Genomic DNA, 16846 nt, shown 5'->3' on the forward strand with positions numbered 1-16846 from the left:
CATGTCAGCTTTTGGCCCCCATTGGTAGTGAAGTTCCACACAGGGTTGTTTTTGTTTTTGTTTTTCTTTTTTTTTCTTTTGCTTGAATTCCTGTTAATCCAAGTCTCTTCCGTCTTTCGGTTTTAGTGAAACATGAATGTAAAGATAGGAATTCATGGTTATCCTTTCAAAATTCTATATTGTGCCTTTGAGCCTGTTTGCTACAACTTGTTAAGATTATTTTTTAGTCTTGATTCGCCATTTAGCATATTAATTAGTCCTCTTAGCTTTATGTACTCTGCACGTTGGTCTTGTTCTTCACGTCTTGATTTCGGTGGAGAGGATCAGCGACAAGGCAGGAACCGGAGGCCTGTCATAGACACTCTGACCTTTGAGTGGGTACTTTATGTAATGGCATCCAGCAGCTGTAAAATCCACCATGCATCATAATCTGAAAGACCAGTTGCTATCCTGGATACAAAGAAATGGTAAACTTTAGGGACACCTTATTAAAATAAAAAAAGAATCCTCTCCACTGAATTTCTCATATCATTGAACCTAAGTGAAACTGTTTTTCAGTTTATTTTATGTGTGTTTTCTTACTGAGACTAGCTAATTATTAATTCCTCAGGATTTTTTTTTTCAACTCCAGATGCTATTCACAGTTGTTGAATCTGTTCTAAAACTGTGAGGAACTTGTGCTATATAAGCTGCAACATATCCTCTCAAGTCTAATGTCATTACTTTCCAAATGATGGACACACATCACTTTGGTTCTCTGACTTTATATTCCTTCTGAGTGCTTTTCACCACCTGACATCCTACTTGTTGGTGTGAGGCCTCAAGCACACAAGAATATGAGTAAAGATGTTTGTCATTGTTTTTCTAGGATCTGACACATAGTAGATGCACAGTAAATAGTGACAAACTGAATACATTTTTGGTTTATGGGGATATGAAGCATACCTTTCAGTTTTCTGTGGCAGCTTCTCTCACTGTCTCCTTTGTCCTGTGTGAAGATATACAGGGGTTCCAGTTTGAACTCACCTCCCCCCATTATCCCCCCCCAAAAAAAAGAAGGGCATCTGTATGAACTAATGTTCCTTAGCACAGTAGTCTGGTGTCCCATTATCCTGAGACAGATCCCCTGGGATGTAAAGACTGAATGTGCATGTTGGATGTAGGGGCCTTTGGGGTTCTCAGAGATAACCAACATTAAAGAAAAACACGGTACCCTGGCTAAGAGCATGGACTCCACAGCCCCACAATGCTTTTGTCATTTAGACTGCTTGACCTTGGACAACTTCAGCTTCCCCATCTTTTTTTTTTTTTTTTTTTTAAGATTTATTTATTTATGGATACAAGAACTGGGATACAGGCCGGAGGTGTGGGGGGTGAGAGGATTCACCGGAGACAGAGTGGGGGACAGAACAGGCAGACTGACTGAAATACACTGCTGAGGGGAGCAGCGGGCGAGACAGGAGAGGTCTGCTGCGCCATGTGGGTAGCTCCCTGGCCAGCTGGGTCGAACTCCTGCTGCAGAGGCTATGGATAACTTCATAGTGCTTAACCCCTTGCATCACCAGGGAGGCCCCAGCTTCCCCATCTTTCAGACAGGCATAAAAGTAGCATCTGTCTCCTAGAGTGGCGATGGGGATCAAGGTGGTGTATCTCCCCTGAGGCCCTTAATGCCATGCTGGAATCAAGTGGTGATGGCTTCCATTACAATCGTTTTAATTTGAAAAAGCTTTCGGAAATAAAGACACAAAGGGGGAAACAAAATTGCCCAGTGGCCCAATTCATCCCCTAGCAATCACTGTTGTCAAACTTTGATTCCAACCTCATGCATCTCCCTATGCATGCCTGTGTACCTTTCATTGACTTACTGTCCTGGGGAATCATTTTCCCATGCCTATAAATAGTTTCTTTAAAAAAAAAAAATTTCTTTGATAACAGCCTATGAAACTCCACGCACTCTCAATTTATTTAGTGGTCCCTTGTTTCGTCAGATTATTTCCATCTTTTTACTTCTTCTCTTTTCCCCTGTGATAAATGTTGTCATGAATAATCTTGAATCTTCATGCTTATCTTGGGTCCTTGCCTAGAATGGGAGAATTGCTGAGTCAAAGGGCACGTGCATTTCTGAGACTTTTGACGCCTACTGTCAAATTGCCTTCATTCAGGAATATGGTGCTCAGCAGGGCCCCCCAGCAGCGCAGTGCACCCCCAAGCGACTGCAGGGCACCCCCAAGCACCCACATCGCCCACCTGCCCGCTGGTCTGCTTCTCTGGTGACTCTGCCTGAGTTATTCGCGGAGGCAACAGTTTCTCCCTGTCTCTGTTCTCTTTGTTTTTCTTTCCTTCCCCTTTGTTTCCTTTCTTGGTTTTCTGCCAAACAGCCTCTTGTGAAAGGACCGCCTAATTAACCCTGTGCTAATTAACAATTTAAAATTACACAGTGCGACTGTTCATGTTTAATTCTCTGGGAGCTGAAGCAGCCGCGGGAGCCCCCTCCCCTTTCTAATAACAGCAGCCACCCCCCCAACTTCCCCATAACTGTCGCTCTGTACTCGGGTTCCATACTTAAAGGAATGTGACAACACCTTCACAGCACGTTTTCTTAAAGAGGGCATTGGAGGGCTTTGTTAGTGGGGGGCCCTAAGGAACCATGGTGGAGTTTGTTTTTTTTTTTAAGATTTATTTATGCGTGCAAGAGCTGGGGTACAGGTCAGAGATGTGGGGCCTGTACCCCACCAGAGACAGAGTGGGGAACAGAACAGGCAGACTGAAATACACTGCTGAGGGAAGCAGGAGAGAAGCAGGAAGCAGGAAGACAGGAGAGATCTGCCTCACCATGTGGGTTTCTCACTGACCGGCCAGGGATCGAACTCGTGCTGCGGAGGCTGCAGATTGCTACATAGTGCAGTGCTTAACCCCTTGCACCACCAGGGAGGCCCAACATGGTGGCGTTTTATCATGTGAAACAGTCTTTGAGAAATAAAGGCTGATATTCGCAAAGACCCATAGGGCGTTCACAGGGAGGTTCCAAGGAAACTGTCGGCTTATGAGGGGCAAGAGTAGGGGGCTCTCAATGAAGTGGTTGGCACTTTTCTGTACAAGATGACATTTCAGGTGGCAGGGGTAAGCACTCAGCAGAGAAAGGGGTGGGGGAATAGATCACTGCTATGTCTTCCCTTTAACCGTGTTACGGAAGGATGTGCTGTATGGAAGGAACCTGGTAAGTTCCTTGAGGACTTCCTTGTCTAAATCCTTGCATCCTTACTATGGAAACTAAAACGGAAAGCAAGTTATAAAAGGAAAATACCCCATGTTGAGTACAATGCAAGGCATATGTGTTTAAAGGCAATTTTGGGGTGAAAGTGGCACAGGAGAAGCTGACTGTAGGAGTAGTTGAGGGTTTGTGATGTGTGAACTGGCCTGGTGTGAGTGAAGGATGAGGAAGGGGCACAGACCCTGGGGAGGAGTAAGGGGTCTAAACAGAGCCTAGTTGCAGAGCTGCCTGTGAGAGCTGGGGACCCGCTGGGCTCCCAGGCTGCCCTCTGTAACTGAAGATCATTGATTTTACGGGAAACTGTGTTTACAGACAGAGTGCTGATCGACCTGCCGAGTTGACTTCTGCCTCCTTAAGTAAGAACTACCTTTTTCTTATTGACTGACTGATAAACAGAGCTAGATGGCCGGCCTACCGACCAGCCGGGCCGGAGAGCAGTGCAGGCCTCAGGTCCTTGAACTAAAGGATTGAGCAGGTTTAAGAGAGGTACTCATCTCTGCTCTGGTCACATCTTGTTGCACCCCCACCTCTGCCCCTCCCAGGAGTGAGGGAGCCCAAGACTGACCCTGCCTGGTTGCAGTGTAGGTACCTCAGAGGAGCTGGCAGTCAGTGAAGATTGAAAGCAGAGAGTGTCTCAAGCTTTTCATTCCCATTCCCAGGAGATGGCATTAAAAATGCAGGTTCTGTCTGGGTCAGGACCTGGGAGTCTGCATTCTCACAGTATCCCTGATGAGGACGAGGCTGCTTGTGCATGGTTTGCTAAAGCGAGGCTGTCTAAGGCTCTGCTGTTGTGGCCAGCGTGTGTTGAACGCAAGCCCAGAGCAGGCAGCTCAGATCCTGAACTGGGTCCTCCTTTACCGCCAGCATCTCAGTGAGCTGTTAACCCTGCAGATGAGCGCTCTCCCACGCATCCCCTGTCACGGGGCTGTCATCCAGTCACAGGGTCATCTGTAGTTCAGAGGTCATCCTTTCTTGACATCCTTTGCTTGGGAATAGAAAACAAAGTTGGGCAAGTTTTTCAGAGTCCCAACCCTTCCGTGGGATAATCAGTGGAGGAGGAAGAGAGGTGTGGAACACGGAAAGCCCACCAATTAATGGGTAAACGCTTGCAGGTTTCGCTGGCCCAGCCCAGACTTGAGAGGAGATTGGCTTGGCTGTCGATACGCAAGTCCCCGGTGAAGCATCAAAGCTGTTCTCCTTTATCAATCGTGGCCTCCCCTTCCCGCATGTTCCTGTAACTTACCAAGCATTTATGACATTGATTTTACAATTGGGCTGTTAACCCTCCCACCCCTTCGGGCCTGCCAACCTTTTTGGCCTGAGCTGTCAGTCAGATGTCATCCAGCCAATCGGGTGCCTCCTCGAGGAGCGCCGCCCTGGGTTCTCACCTGTATCCCTGCTCAGCCTGCCCAGGAAGTCCCATTGCATTTGCTGTTTGGTTTAGCGTTTAAAATCAGTATGTCTCTTCTCAGGCACACAGAACTTTGGTGTCATGGAGTTGGAGGTTACATACTGAGAGGTAGGGTGTGTGTGTGTGTGTTTGAAACAAAACATGACACCTTCTTCCAAAAAGTTATTTCTCCTGAGGCTTCCGGTAAACCTGCCTTCCCCATCTTTTCCCGAGGGGGAGCTGTTGGCTCACTGTGCTGTCAAGAATCTAGAAACGAAAAAAGGAATGGGCAGATGGGAGGTTGCGGGGGGGACCAAGCCCAGCCAAAACCTTTATCTGCTGCTTATGAATGAGTTGGTGGGTGGAGAAGTAGCCAAGTGTTCTCGAGAAAGGAGGATTGGGGGCTGAGGGGACGTAACCAGGGATTGGCAGGAACCCCACTGGGGCCTGACGAAGTGCTGAGTTGTCTGTAGGAGCAATGCTAGGCACGAGAAATGCCCCTGTGACGTTGCCACAGGAGCTGAGCAGCTGTGGGTGACCTGAGGTCAAATTCAGCTCACTGGCACTTTGGAGTGGGCGATGTAAAAGGCCAGGGGCTGAAGGGCTGCTGCTGGGATAGCTATCAATAGCTAGAAGACGGCCTTGTGATCCCAGCTCCTCAGGCCCTTCACAGACCAAACCCCCAAGGCAGTGGGGGCTCCTCCAGACAGGGCGCATTCCGTGCTGCAGGGATGTTGATCCGTTTGTCCTCCAAACAGCAAGCTTGCATTTTGCGCCTCTGCATTTCTGGCCTGAAGCCCCCTGAGCCACAAGCAGGGGTGTTCTGGGGTTTGGGGCGGATGGGTGTTGGGAGAGCCACCTTTTCTGTTTCACTGTGTTGGAGTAGCAGGGAGCCCATGTGTAGACTTAGCCCTCGGCTTTGCCTTTAGCACAGTGCTTCTCCGGCTTGGGGAGGCGACGGTAGCCCCAGACCCTGACGGGGGTCTTTGCGTAACATGTCCAGGTTTGCGTCCTTGCCCTGAGTCGGCGGCCCTCGAAGCCTTTCCTGTCACCTTCTCAAATGACAAACACCATCCATCCAAGTCTAGGTGGCGCCTTCACCTTGCAGTCTGTCCGCGGGTCCCTGCGCTGGCTGACCTTGCCTGCTCTGGGGGTGCCCAGCCTTCCTCCTCGCATCCCGCTCTGGTGTTCCCTGGGCCCACAGACGGGTGGGGGTGATGCTTTGTGTTGCTGTCAGTTTGTTGCGGGGTCGCCGTTCTGTGACCTCATCAGGGGCTGGCAAGATGGGGTGGTCCCCGCTTCCTTTTCCTCCTCTTCCTCCTCCGCCTCCTCCGCCGTGGCCTGTCGCCGGGCCTGCCCCTGATACCGCGGGTTGGCAAAGGACAGAACCGGAACCGGCCAGGGTTAACACAGTGGTCAGCCTGAAGACAAAGAGGGGTGCTCTTGATGTCCCCTTCCCATTGGCCGAGGACCCCGAGGGTGCCGCCCGCCTCCTGCTCGCGATGGCCGGGGCCCTGCTGCCCCCGCGGCCTCTCGTGGGTGTGGACAGAAGCCTGGTAGCGTCTCTGTGCGGGACCTTAGCCTTGGCCCTCCTAACCTCTTTCCTTTCTCTCTCTCTTCCCCCTCTCTCCCTCCTCTCCCCCTTGCCTCTGCTCTTCAGGTCCGATCCGTACTGGGTGCAATGAAAGCTCCACGCAGGCCTTACCATGGAAGGCTGTGACTCGCCCGTCGTCTCGGGGAAGGACAATGGGTGCGGTATCCCTCAGCACCAGCAATGGACTGAACTCAACAGCACCCACCTCCCCGACCAACCCAGTAGCATGGAGCAGTCCACAAGCGAGAACCACGGGCCCCTGGACAGCCTGAGGGCCCCCTTCAATGAGCGCCTGGCGGAGGGCCCCGCCGCGGCCGGCCCTGCCGCCGAGCCCACAGGCAAGGAGGTCAGCTGCAACGAGTGCTCGGCCTCCTTCGCCAGCCTGCAGACCTACATGGAGCACCACTGCCCCGGCGCGCGCCCCCCGCCGCCCCTGCGCGAGGACAGTGGCAGCGACAGCAGCGAGGAGGGAGACGAGGAGAGTGACGTGGAGAACCTGGCCGGGGAGATCGTCTACCAGCCCGACGGCTCGGCCTACATTGTGGAGAGCCTGAGCCAGCTGGCCCAGAGCGGGGGCGCCTGCGGCAGCGGCAGCGGGCCCCTGCCCCCGCTCTTTCTGAACTCTCTGCCCTCCGCGGGGGGCCAGCCGGGGGACCCCGCCTGTGCCGCGCCAGTCTACCCACAGATCATCAACACTTTCCACATAGCCTCATCCTTCGGGAAGTGGTTTGAGGGCCCAGACCAGGCTTTCCCGAATACCTCAGCCCTGGCGGGGCTCAGCCCCGTCCTGCACAGCTTCCGCGTGTTTGACGTGCGACACAAAAGCAGCAAGGATTACCTGAACAGCGACGGCTCTGCCAAAAGCTCCTGCGTATCCAAAGATGTTCCCAACAATGTGGACCTGTCCAAGTTCGATGGCTTTGTGCTCTACGGCAAGAGGAAGCCCATCCTGATGTGTTTCTTGTGCAAACTCTCCTTCGGCTACGTCCGTTCCTTTGTGACCCACGCGGTGCACGACCATCGGATGACCCTGAGCGACGACGAGCGGAAAATTCTTAGCAATAAGAACATCTCCGCTATCATCCAAGGGATTGGCAAAGACAAGGAACCCCTCGTAAGTTTTCTGGAACCAAAAAACAAAAACTTTCAGCACCCTTTAGTCTCCACAGCTAACCTCATAGGTCCCGGACACAGTTTTTACGGTAAATTCAGTGGCATTCGCATGGAAGGGGAGGAGGCGCTCCCAGCTGGCTCCGCCGCCGGCCCCGAGCCGCCCCAGGCTGGCATCCTGACCCCCAGCCCCCTCCTGAACCTTGGTGGGCTCACCAGCTCGGTCCTGAAGACCCCCATTACCTCAGTCCCCCTGGGGCCTCTGGCCTCCAGTCCTACCAAATCCTCAGAGGGCAAGGACTCTGGGGCCGCGGAAGGAGAGAAGCAGGAAGCCGGCGATCCAGACTGCTTCTCCGAGAAAGCAGAGCCCGCCGAGGAGGAGGCGGAGGAGGAGGAGGAGGAGGAGGAGGAGGCGGAGGAGGAGGAGGAGGAGGAGGAGGATGAGGAGGACGAGGAGGACGAGGAAGACGAGGGCTGCAAAGGACTCTTCCCCAGCGAGCTGGACGAGGAGCTGGAGGACAGGCCGCACGAGGAGTCGGGGGCCACGGCAGGTAGCGGCAGCAAGAAGGACCTTGCTCTCTCAAACCAAAGCATTTCTAACTCCCCCTTAATGCCTAATGTGCTCCAGACCCTGTCGCGGGGCACAGCTTCTACTAGTTCTAATTCTGCTTCTTCCTTTGTTGTCTTTGATGGTGCGAACAGGAGGAATCGTTTAAGCTTTAACAGTGAGGGCGTCAGGGCCAATGTGGCAGAGGGCGGCAGGAGGCTGGACTTCGCTGACGAAAGTGCCAATAAAGACAATGCCACAGCACCAGAACCAAATGAAAGCACAGAGGGTGACGATGGGGGCTTCGTCCCCCATCACCAGCATGCTGGCTCCCTCTGCGAGCTTGGGGTGGGGGAGTGCCCCTCGGGGAGCAGCGTGGAGTGCCCCAAATGCGACACGGTCCTGGGCTCCTCCCGCTCGCTGGGCGGGCACATGACCATGATGCATTCTCGCAACTCGTGTAAGACACTCAAGTGCCCCAAGTGCAACTGGCACTATAAGTACCAGCAGACGCTGGAGGCGCACATGAAGGAGAAGCACCCAGAGCCGGGGGGCTCCTGCGTCTACTGCAAAAGCGGGCAGCCCCACCCCCGGCTGGCGCGAGGCGAGAGCTACACGTGTGGTTACAAGCCTTTCCGCTGCGAGGTGTGTAACTACTCCACAACTACCAAAGGCAACCTCAGTATTCACATGCAGTCCGACAAGCATCTCAACAACATGCAGAACCTGCAGAACGGAGGGGGGGAGCAGGTCTTCAGCCACACGGCTGGGGCGGCGGCGGCGGCGGCGGCGGCTGCCGCCGCCGCCGCCAACATCGGAAGCTCCTGCGGGGCCCCCTCGCCCACCAAACCAAAAACCAAACCCACCTGGCGGTGCGAGGTGTGCGATTACGAGACCAATGTGGCTCGCAACCTCCGCATCCACATGACCAGTGAGAAGCACATGCACAACATGATGCTGCTGCAGCAGAACATGACCCAGATCCAGCACAACCGCCACCTGGGCCTGGGCAGCCTGCCCTCGCCCGCCGAGGCCGAGCTGTACCAGTACTACCTGGCCCAGAACATGAACCTGCCCAACCTGAAGATGGACAGCGCCGCCTCGGACGCGCAGTTCATGATGAGCGGATTCCAGCTGGACCCCGCCGGGCCCATGGCCCCCATGACGCCGGCTATAGGTGAGGTTGACTCCCTGTTTGTGCTGATGGTTTGGGTTAAACCAGGGCCAAGTGACAATGGGCTGAGGTGCTAGTTGTTCCGTGGATCCTGTTGAGCCCCGTGGGCTCCATTGGTTTTTACTTTCTTGGGCTGGGCTGGTTTTGTGCAAACTTGGGTGCCTCGTGGTCATATCTTTCCCAGGAACCCCTGGGACTCTGGCTGTGGCGTGGACGACCGTAGGCCTTCAACAGGGACTCGACGGCACCCTGGCCTTATTTCTCTGAGCTTTGGGTTTCTTCTGGTCAACCTCCCTTGCTTGTTCCTGTTCTCATCTCTTTCTCTGCCATTTTTCCGGATTTGGAAAAGTGCCACAGTTATCTGAAAGTTTGGGGTTCTATTGAATATTTAACTTAGAGAAAACTGTAGCTGGAGTTTGAAATTCGGGTGGTCATTTCCTTAGAGGAGCCCAGAGCCTTTGTGTCCCTAGTTCGGAGAATCCACGGTTTGTGTTTGGGTGAGCAGGGAGAGCCCCATGTGGTTTTCCTAGATCTCCATGAGAAATGCATTCTCTTTCTTATTTTGCAGGAGTTGTTGGTGACTAGTATGATTGGGAATTGAATTGCCCTGGGGCACCATAGGGAGCGGTGTGATAGTTGAAAAATGAATACATTCTAAGAGCGCACATCAGCGAAAGCTAAGTTCCCATACTGGTTAGATCCTGGCTAAGAGCCTCTGTTCTCATGAGAAATGACCCATGTTAGAGCAGGTGAGCTGTCAGTGTCTGGATACCGCGTCTTAACCAGCAGACTTTAGTAGCTCTAGAATGGGACCAAGGGACCGTTTGAATGTTGAAAACCAGGAGTCTTTTTTTTTTTTTAATTCACGTTTATATATATATATATATATATATATATATATATATATATATATTTTAAGATTATTTATTTATACAAGCACTGGGTACAGTCAGAAGCGCAGGAGGGTGAGAGAATTCACCAGAGCCAAAGCAGGGAACAGAACAGGCAGACTGACAAAATACACTGCTGAGGGGAGCAGCGGGCGCAGCAGGAGAGGTCTGTGTGCCATGTGGGACCCTTGCTGGCCGGCCGGGGACTGAACCGGCGCTGCAGAGGCTGTGGGCAGCTTTGCAGCCCAGCGCTCAACCGCTGTGCACCAGGGGAGGCCCAGGAGTCTTTAAATAAAATGAATTCTGACCAATTGGGAGTCAGCTTCTATGGCAAAGAAATCTATAAATCTATCTGTGAGGATAGATTTATCCTCCCAGATAAATGGGGCCCCTCCTGCCCCACTACCTGTGCCTCCGAGAGACACTGCTGTCGCCTCTCCCTGATATCCCTGGGCACTTCTTGGCCTGAATTAAGGAAGTATCGTGGGGATAAGTTGTTCTTGGCCCCAAAGTGTGAACAGTGCCTTTTCTTCTGACTTGGTTTAGGTTAATGCCATGGGGCCAGACTTCACCAGCTGGCACATATTTATTCGTGTGGTGTGTGAGTGCTAACTGTTGCCAATGAGTGTATATCTCAGAGCACTTAGTTTTTCCTACTCTGCATCTAGATTTGAATCCTTGCTGCTGTGTTCTTAGCTCCATTTTGGGACTTTGGCCTGTTGATACTTGATCACCAAACAGTTGAATGATGTCTCACCGAATGGTTAATCATGGATGCATTGAGGGCTCAAATGATCTTCTTTGTCCCCAGAGTGACCACAAGGCTTGCATGCCAGGGGAGAGCCTCGGTACTCTATGACTTTTTTGTTATGACTGTGGGAATTGGGATTTTCTTGTCTGATGATTTAAAAACCTTGGGGAGGCAGATCTTGGAGCAAATCAAAGATAATGTAAGTGGAAGGAGGACACAGCAAAAAGGTTCATACTGGGTCAAAGTAAGATTTTTAAAATTACCTTGAGAAACAGAAAAAAACTTTCTGACTGAGGCCTGAATTGAGAGGTAGAGAAGTATTTTTGTTTTCATACCAAGTTTCTGTGACTCTGCAGGGCGTCACACATTACGGGTAGATGGCAGATGTCAAGGAAGTAGGAGAATGAATCCCCGTGTCCTGGAAGTGCACAGAAGATCTGCGCTTTATGTCCAAGAGAGAATTGAGCTCTTACTTCTAAGGACATTATCCAGATCAATTCAGGATGGGTCCTTGAATTCCCATTGTCAATGCTTGTGAGTTTCTGGAATCTTCTGTGCCTTCCTTAGGCTATGAGAGCTATTAAGATGGAGCGAGAGGCAGATACTTTATGCTGGAAGCTTGTGTGGGTGTGGGTACCATAGGAAGTGCCCAAAGAACGTGTGATTTAAGTCGTGTGACCTTAGCGGAAGCCAACACATGCCGGCGAGAAGAGATTCAACTCTCAGCACCATCTGCAGCTCTGCCGAGTTTTCTTCAGGCCATTTGTGAGAAGTCTGTTCACAAGATTAGCTGTTACAGGGTTCTGCAGGACAACAAAAGTTTTTGTGAAATATACTCCCACTTGCAAAGTCACTGTTCTCATAACCTCCCTTGACAGCCCCTGTTCTTTTGTGTTATCAGACGCTCTGATTCAGGGATATGCTTTTCTTTTGGAGGCCTTTCAGGGAGGGATCAGCACACCTTGATACCCCTTGGATATTTGTAAAGTTGTTAGACTTGAGGTCCTCGGTACAGCTTTCCAGGCCTCCCCTTTTAGACTCAAAGTTTAGCACACACTGAGCAAAAGATAGTTTCTGTGGGCACCCAGAGCTTCTCATGTATCCAGCTGGCCACAGGGCTTCTGTGTGAGGTTTACTAGCTCCTCTGCTTCTGCCTTTGCTTCTAGAAGGTGACTTATGCGCCTCTCTGAGGATGTACTAGTGGGGGGGGGGGCAGGCTTATGTACCGGGGTGTGGGATAAGGGGCAGGGCCCCCTCTTTCCCAAGACTGTCCAGCACCGCTGAACAGTAAGCACCTGTTTTTCTCACTGACAGGGCGCTGTTCCTGGGGACCTGTAAGTTGGGTGAGGTTCTCCCTCTCTTGTAGCTGAATGGATTTGTGGCTAGCTAAGCTCTTGGTGTGTCTCTCTAAGGTATTCTCAGAGGGAGTTGTGGCTTCCCGGGTGCCCTTGTCTCCCTGCCTCTCTGCTTCTGTCTTTGATTTGCATTTGATTTTAAGAGCTGGAGTGGGAACAGGGACATATTTTCTCTGAGTATTCGAGCACTTCTTGTTTTCACTCAGGCATCCAGCAAGTGACAGCTGAATTTCTCTTTAGAACTTATTGATGTGCTGAGGGTTAAACTTAAAAAGTGGAGAAGATCTGATGCTTCAGGTGGTTGGCACCAGAAACAAATATATGTTTGCTCCTTGTCTTACCCTCCAGGCAGTTTCCACGCTCACTACAGCAGCCTGTTTGTCGGATGCTCCTGGATGGAGCTTTTCTGTTCTCCCCGCCCCCTCTTCTTTTTCTCTCCTGTCCTAAAAAGAATGTCATAGTTGGTGGCTCCTCTCACCAGGGGAGATGGCCAGAGACATGAGCAGAAAGCTTCCTGAGCTTTTGGAATGCACGTGCAAAAGATTTCCGTGGCTTCCCAGCCAGCAGGCCGGCTTCAGAGAACTGGTACTCCTTCTCACTGGAGGAGATTCATGTCGTCTAAGTAAGAAAACCGTTAAATAAAAAATCACGTTTTCCCTTTGATTGTAAACTAACTTGGATTCTAATCAGTCATTAAAAAAAAGAAAAAAAAAAAAAACCCCGACTGCCCAACTACACAGTTGGGGAGGGACAGGGACGGACATAATCGCTCAGGCATGCACGTGTTTAGGGGAGAAGCAAAAAATAGAAGGCTTGCCTGACCCTGTGCTGCGAGGCAGTGGAAGGAGGCTGCTCTTCCCGGGCCTTTCTCATGATGTAAACACAAGCTCACGGCATTAATTTATGGCCAGTGACTGAGAGCCCGTCCCCGCTTTATGCGAGGCAGTGATGGACTGAACAAGAACAGGGGAGAGAGGGATGAGCAGACCTTTCTCCCACCCTTTTGCTCAGCGCCATGAGCTAACCTTTGCATTTCACTGCCTGTCTCCAGCCGCTTCCTGAACCTCTAACATTTAGGCCCATGTTGGCCCTTGTCTGGCACAGCAGACATTTGAGCATCCCTCTGAAGATCTGGGCACTCTTTAGAGGGTCAGCGAGGAGAAGACCCCTGAGCTAAAGAGGCTGTACCCTGAGGGGGACACTGGCCCCCATGAGGCTCTGTATGTGACTGAAGACGACGTTCTTCAGTAGCCCGACATTTCAGTGTTAGGGCTCAGAAAAGGGGAAGGTCAAGTGATTGGGGAGACTTGGGAGGAGCTGGCACCATTGACGGGCAGGTTGGGACAGTGAGTGATGGGGTATGGTGGGGAGTAGGGCGACCGAAGTTCCCGAGAGCTCTGATTTGTAGCGGCGCTGGCCAGTGCAGCAGCCCCTGGCCGCACGAGGCTGTCTAACTTTAAATTGATTGAAGTGGAAAGTAGAAGTTCTGTTCCTCAGCTGCACGGTGTCCGTATTTCAGGTGTCCCCTAGCCAGATGTCACCGGAGACAGTCACGACGGGCGGTGCAGATACAGAAGGTGCCCCTCACCCCAGGAAGTTTTTTCGGACCCTGCTGCTTTAAGTAAATTCGGGGCCCAATTCTGATTCCCCATGAAGGCTTTGAATCTTGAATGGGGTTCAAGTTTTGGGGCCCGGAGTTTCAGATTCTTCTTTGTGCAGTGGATGAGGCCCGTTCCTGCCTTTCTTGGCACAGAGTTGGGGTATTCAAGAGATAATGGCTCCGACCTTTTTCCAGGTGTTCTTTTCAAAAAGAGAGAAAACATAAAGCCTTCTACAAATCCTCAGAATGTTTGTAGGAAAGATCTGAATACATCAAGTTGATTATCCTGGTGATTTTTTTCAGCTAGTAGTGCCCGGGGATGCTTGAAACGCCGCCTTTTCTCTTGAACCCTGGGCGGAGGGGAGGGAGGGCTGGGTACCGCTGCGGACCTGGCCTCTGATTCTCTTCTCTCCTTCCCCTGCAGTGGGCGGTGAGATCCCCCTAGACATGCGGCTCGGGGGCGGGCAGCTGGTGTCAGAGGAGCTGATGAACCTGGGTGAGAGCTTCATCCAGACCAACGACCCGTCGCTGAAGCTCTTCCAGTGCGCCGTGTGCAACAAGTTCACCACGGACAACCTGGACATGCTGGGGCTGCACATGAATGTGGAGCGCAGCCTCCCCGAGGACGAATGGAAGGCCGTGATGGGGGACTCGTACCAGTGCAAGCTCTGCCGCTATAACACCCAGCTCAAGGCCAACTTCCAGCTGCACTGCAAGACGGACAAGCACGTACAGAAGTACCAGCTCGTGGCCCACATCAAGGAGGGCGGCAAAGCCAATGAGTGGCGGCTCAAGTGCGTGGCCATCGGCAACCCCGTCCACCTCAAGTGCAACGCCTGTGACTATTACACCAATAGCCTGGAGAAGCTGCGGCTGCACACGGTCAACTCCAGGCACGAGGCCAGCCTGAAGTTGTACAAGGTAAGAGCCTACGGGGGAAGGCCAGGCGTGGGTGAAGAGAGACCATGTCCTGGTTGGGTTGGTGGCTGGAGGATGACCTCGTCTGGGAAGGGGATTGGCCTCTGCTTCCTCAAGAAGCACATTGTGGCAACTGATGTTTGCCGTGTGGGGTGCGGCATTTTGGGGGGCAGGTTTTGTTTATAGCAGCTTGATACCGTCCCATAGTTTCCATTAGACACCGCCCTCCCCCTGCTATCTTGGTATTTGACGTTTTTTTCTTCCTCATAATTGCTGTTTCCGTCCTTCTGGCGTCTGTATGCTTGTCCTCCCTCTCTCCTGCACCCTTACTGTTCTCCTCTTCCTTCATACTATTGCTTCTTTCTGAGTCTGCTCCCCTGGATACATCTGGGTTGCTGGTTCCTTCCTTCATTCTTTCATTCAATCGTTCGTTCACCAGGCAGACACTGAGCACCTGCTATGTGCTTGGTGCTGTTCTGGGCACGTACCTCCATCCATGCACGCCATAGCCCACAGAATCCCTGCCCTCTAGAGCGCCCATTCTTTTGATGGATGGTTGATGAACACAGTGAAGAAATAGACTAGACTAGAAGGTGATAAATGCTGTGGGGGCCAATCGGGTCAGGTAAGGGGCTCCTTTGTTCTTTCCTGCTTTGCTTTCCATGTTCTCTGCCCCCTTCTCGGCCTCATAATCATATTTTCCTTCCTTTTTCCGGACTTGCCTTGTTCTTCTCCCGTGTCCTCTCTGCCCACCCCCTCCAGTCTTGCTCTCAACTGCACAGACAGTAAAGGAGGAGGAGGAGGTGCTCGGATACTGTAAATAGTCCTTTCACTCTCACGGCAGAATTGCTCCAGACGTTTCTATTGATTTTCACTGGACTTAAAGCCTCACCTTTTTCTCTAATCATCCCATAATGGCTTTAGTATGAACAATCAGGTACAAATCGCCATAAATCTGCCCAGCCCCATTCCACATACCTTCACTCCCTCGCTCTTTCCCTTTTCCTCCTTTCATGGTCAGGCTCCCCGCCTTCCTTTCACACCGGTTCCCAGGTCTTTGCGCCAATGAGTGTTTAGTTTCTCCTGATACTGCGCGCGTTCAGTCCCCTTTTACTCATGGCAGCTTTCAAAGGGGACTCCAAATAAGGGAGGCGTTTGATCCTCTCCCCACATCTGTCTCTGCCGAGATTGATAACTAATTCACTTTAGAATTGTTCACTCTCAGGCTGGCAAGAGGCCTATGTAACGAGGATGGGAAGCCATTTTAGGGAAAAGAGGAGAAAGCGGGGATGAGGTCGTGGGAATAGAATGTTCTGGAACTAACTGCCGACTTGGGCCTGAGAGGTGCAGTGGGGAAGGTCTAGACAGCAGGCTGCCAAACCCTTGTCTTAAGTGAGCAAGCCCCTTATGGGCTGGGCGAGTCTTGGGCCGCTGTGGAAAGAAAAGGCTCCTTGCAGCCAGCGTCAGTGGGAGGTCCTCACTGGCCACAGGGTGGTGCCCATGTGGTTAAGAAAACCTGGTGGAAAAACCAGTGGAAAGAAGAATTTCCAAAGAACGCACGACTCAGCAAAAGGCGCACAAAGGACGTGGTGTGGCGGGGCAGGTTGCGTGCTGGTTGGGAGGTGGCGTGAAGCCAGCCCCTTCCATCAGAGGGGGAAGTTGCCCTTTATAAAAACGCACACGCCGGTGATTGAGACCCCATGCCGCGGCCTCCTGCCGTCAGAGTACATGAGGAGGCCCTTGGCTTTGCCTCAGAAGGGCCTGCAACTTAGAGGCTTCATTGAGAATATCCCTTTGTGGTCCCCAAACCAGACCCAAGGGTCACACCTGGGCAGGTGGAGGCTGTATCCGGGGTAGAGGGAGGAAAGCTGTTTCTGTGTTTCCTTTGTGTTTTTCTGAACTGGATCTGGATATTCATCCTCCTTGGCCTAATTTTCGTTTCTTTCTATTTTTTATTTTTTATTTTTAAAGCAGGAGGAAACTCCTGTTCAAAAAAAAGGCAGTATAGCAAGAAGGGCCGCCGTGTTGGGGTGCAGGGTAGAAGGTGAAAGCCAGTGCCTGAAGGAGAAGGGTTGAAACAATGCTGTGGGCTGGCACGTGGGGGGAGAGAGGTGGGGGGGGGTCCACCAGCCCCCAACCCCCACAGGCAGGGTAGACTGTAGACTTCCCTGCCTCGGAGCCAAAGGAAGGTCGTTAGTGTGGTCTCATTAGCCCTTGGGTAATGAATGTCCCTGGGCTTGCTGGGG

General features: G+C 52.0%; 1 protein-coding gene across 1 annotated transcript in view; it reads left to right on the plus strand.

Annotated features, from left to right (window-relative positions):
* Positions 1-16846, plus strand: part of ZFHX3 (zinc finger homeobox 3) — a 1259585-nt gene that overhangs the window by 1099580 nt on the left and 143159 nt on the right. Inside the window, 2 exon segments of the mRNA XM_054696960.1 lie at positions 6322-9089; positions 14107-14603. Coding sequence (XP_054552935.1) covers positions 6368-9089; positions 14107-14603 — 3219 coding nt within the window. The 5' untranslated portion in view covers positions 6322-6367.

The sequence above is a fragment of the Talpa occidentalis genome, unplaced genomic scaffold (assembly GCF_014898055.3).
Source record: "Talpa occidentalis isolate TD23 unplaced genomic scaffold, MPIMG_talOcc4v2.1 talOcc4.17, whole genome shotgun sequence".
Classification (NCBI taxonomy): domain Eukaryota; kingdom Metazoa; phylum Chordata; class Mammalia; order Eulipotyphla; family Talpidae; genus Talpa; species Talpa occidentalis.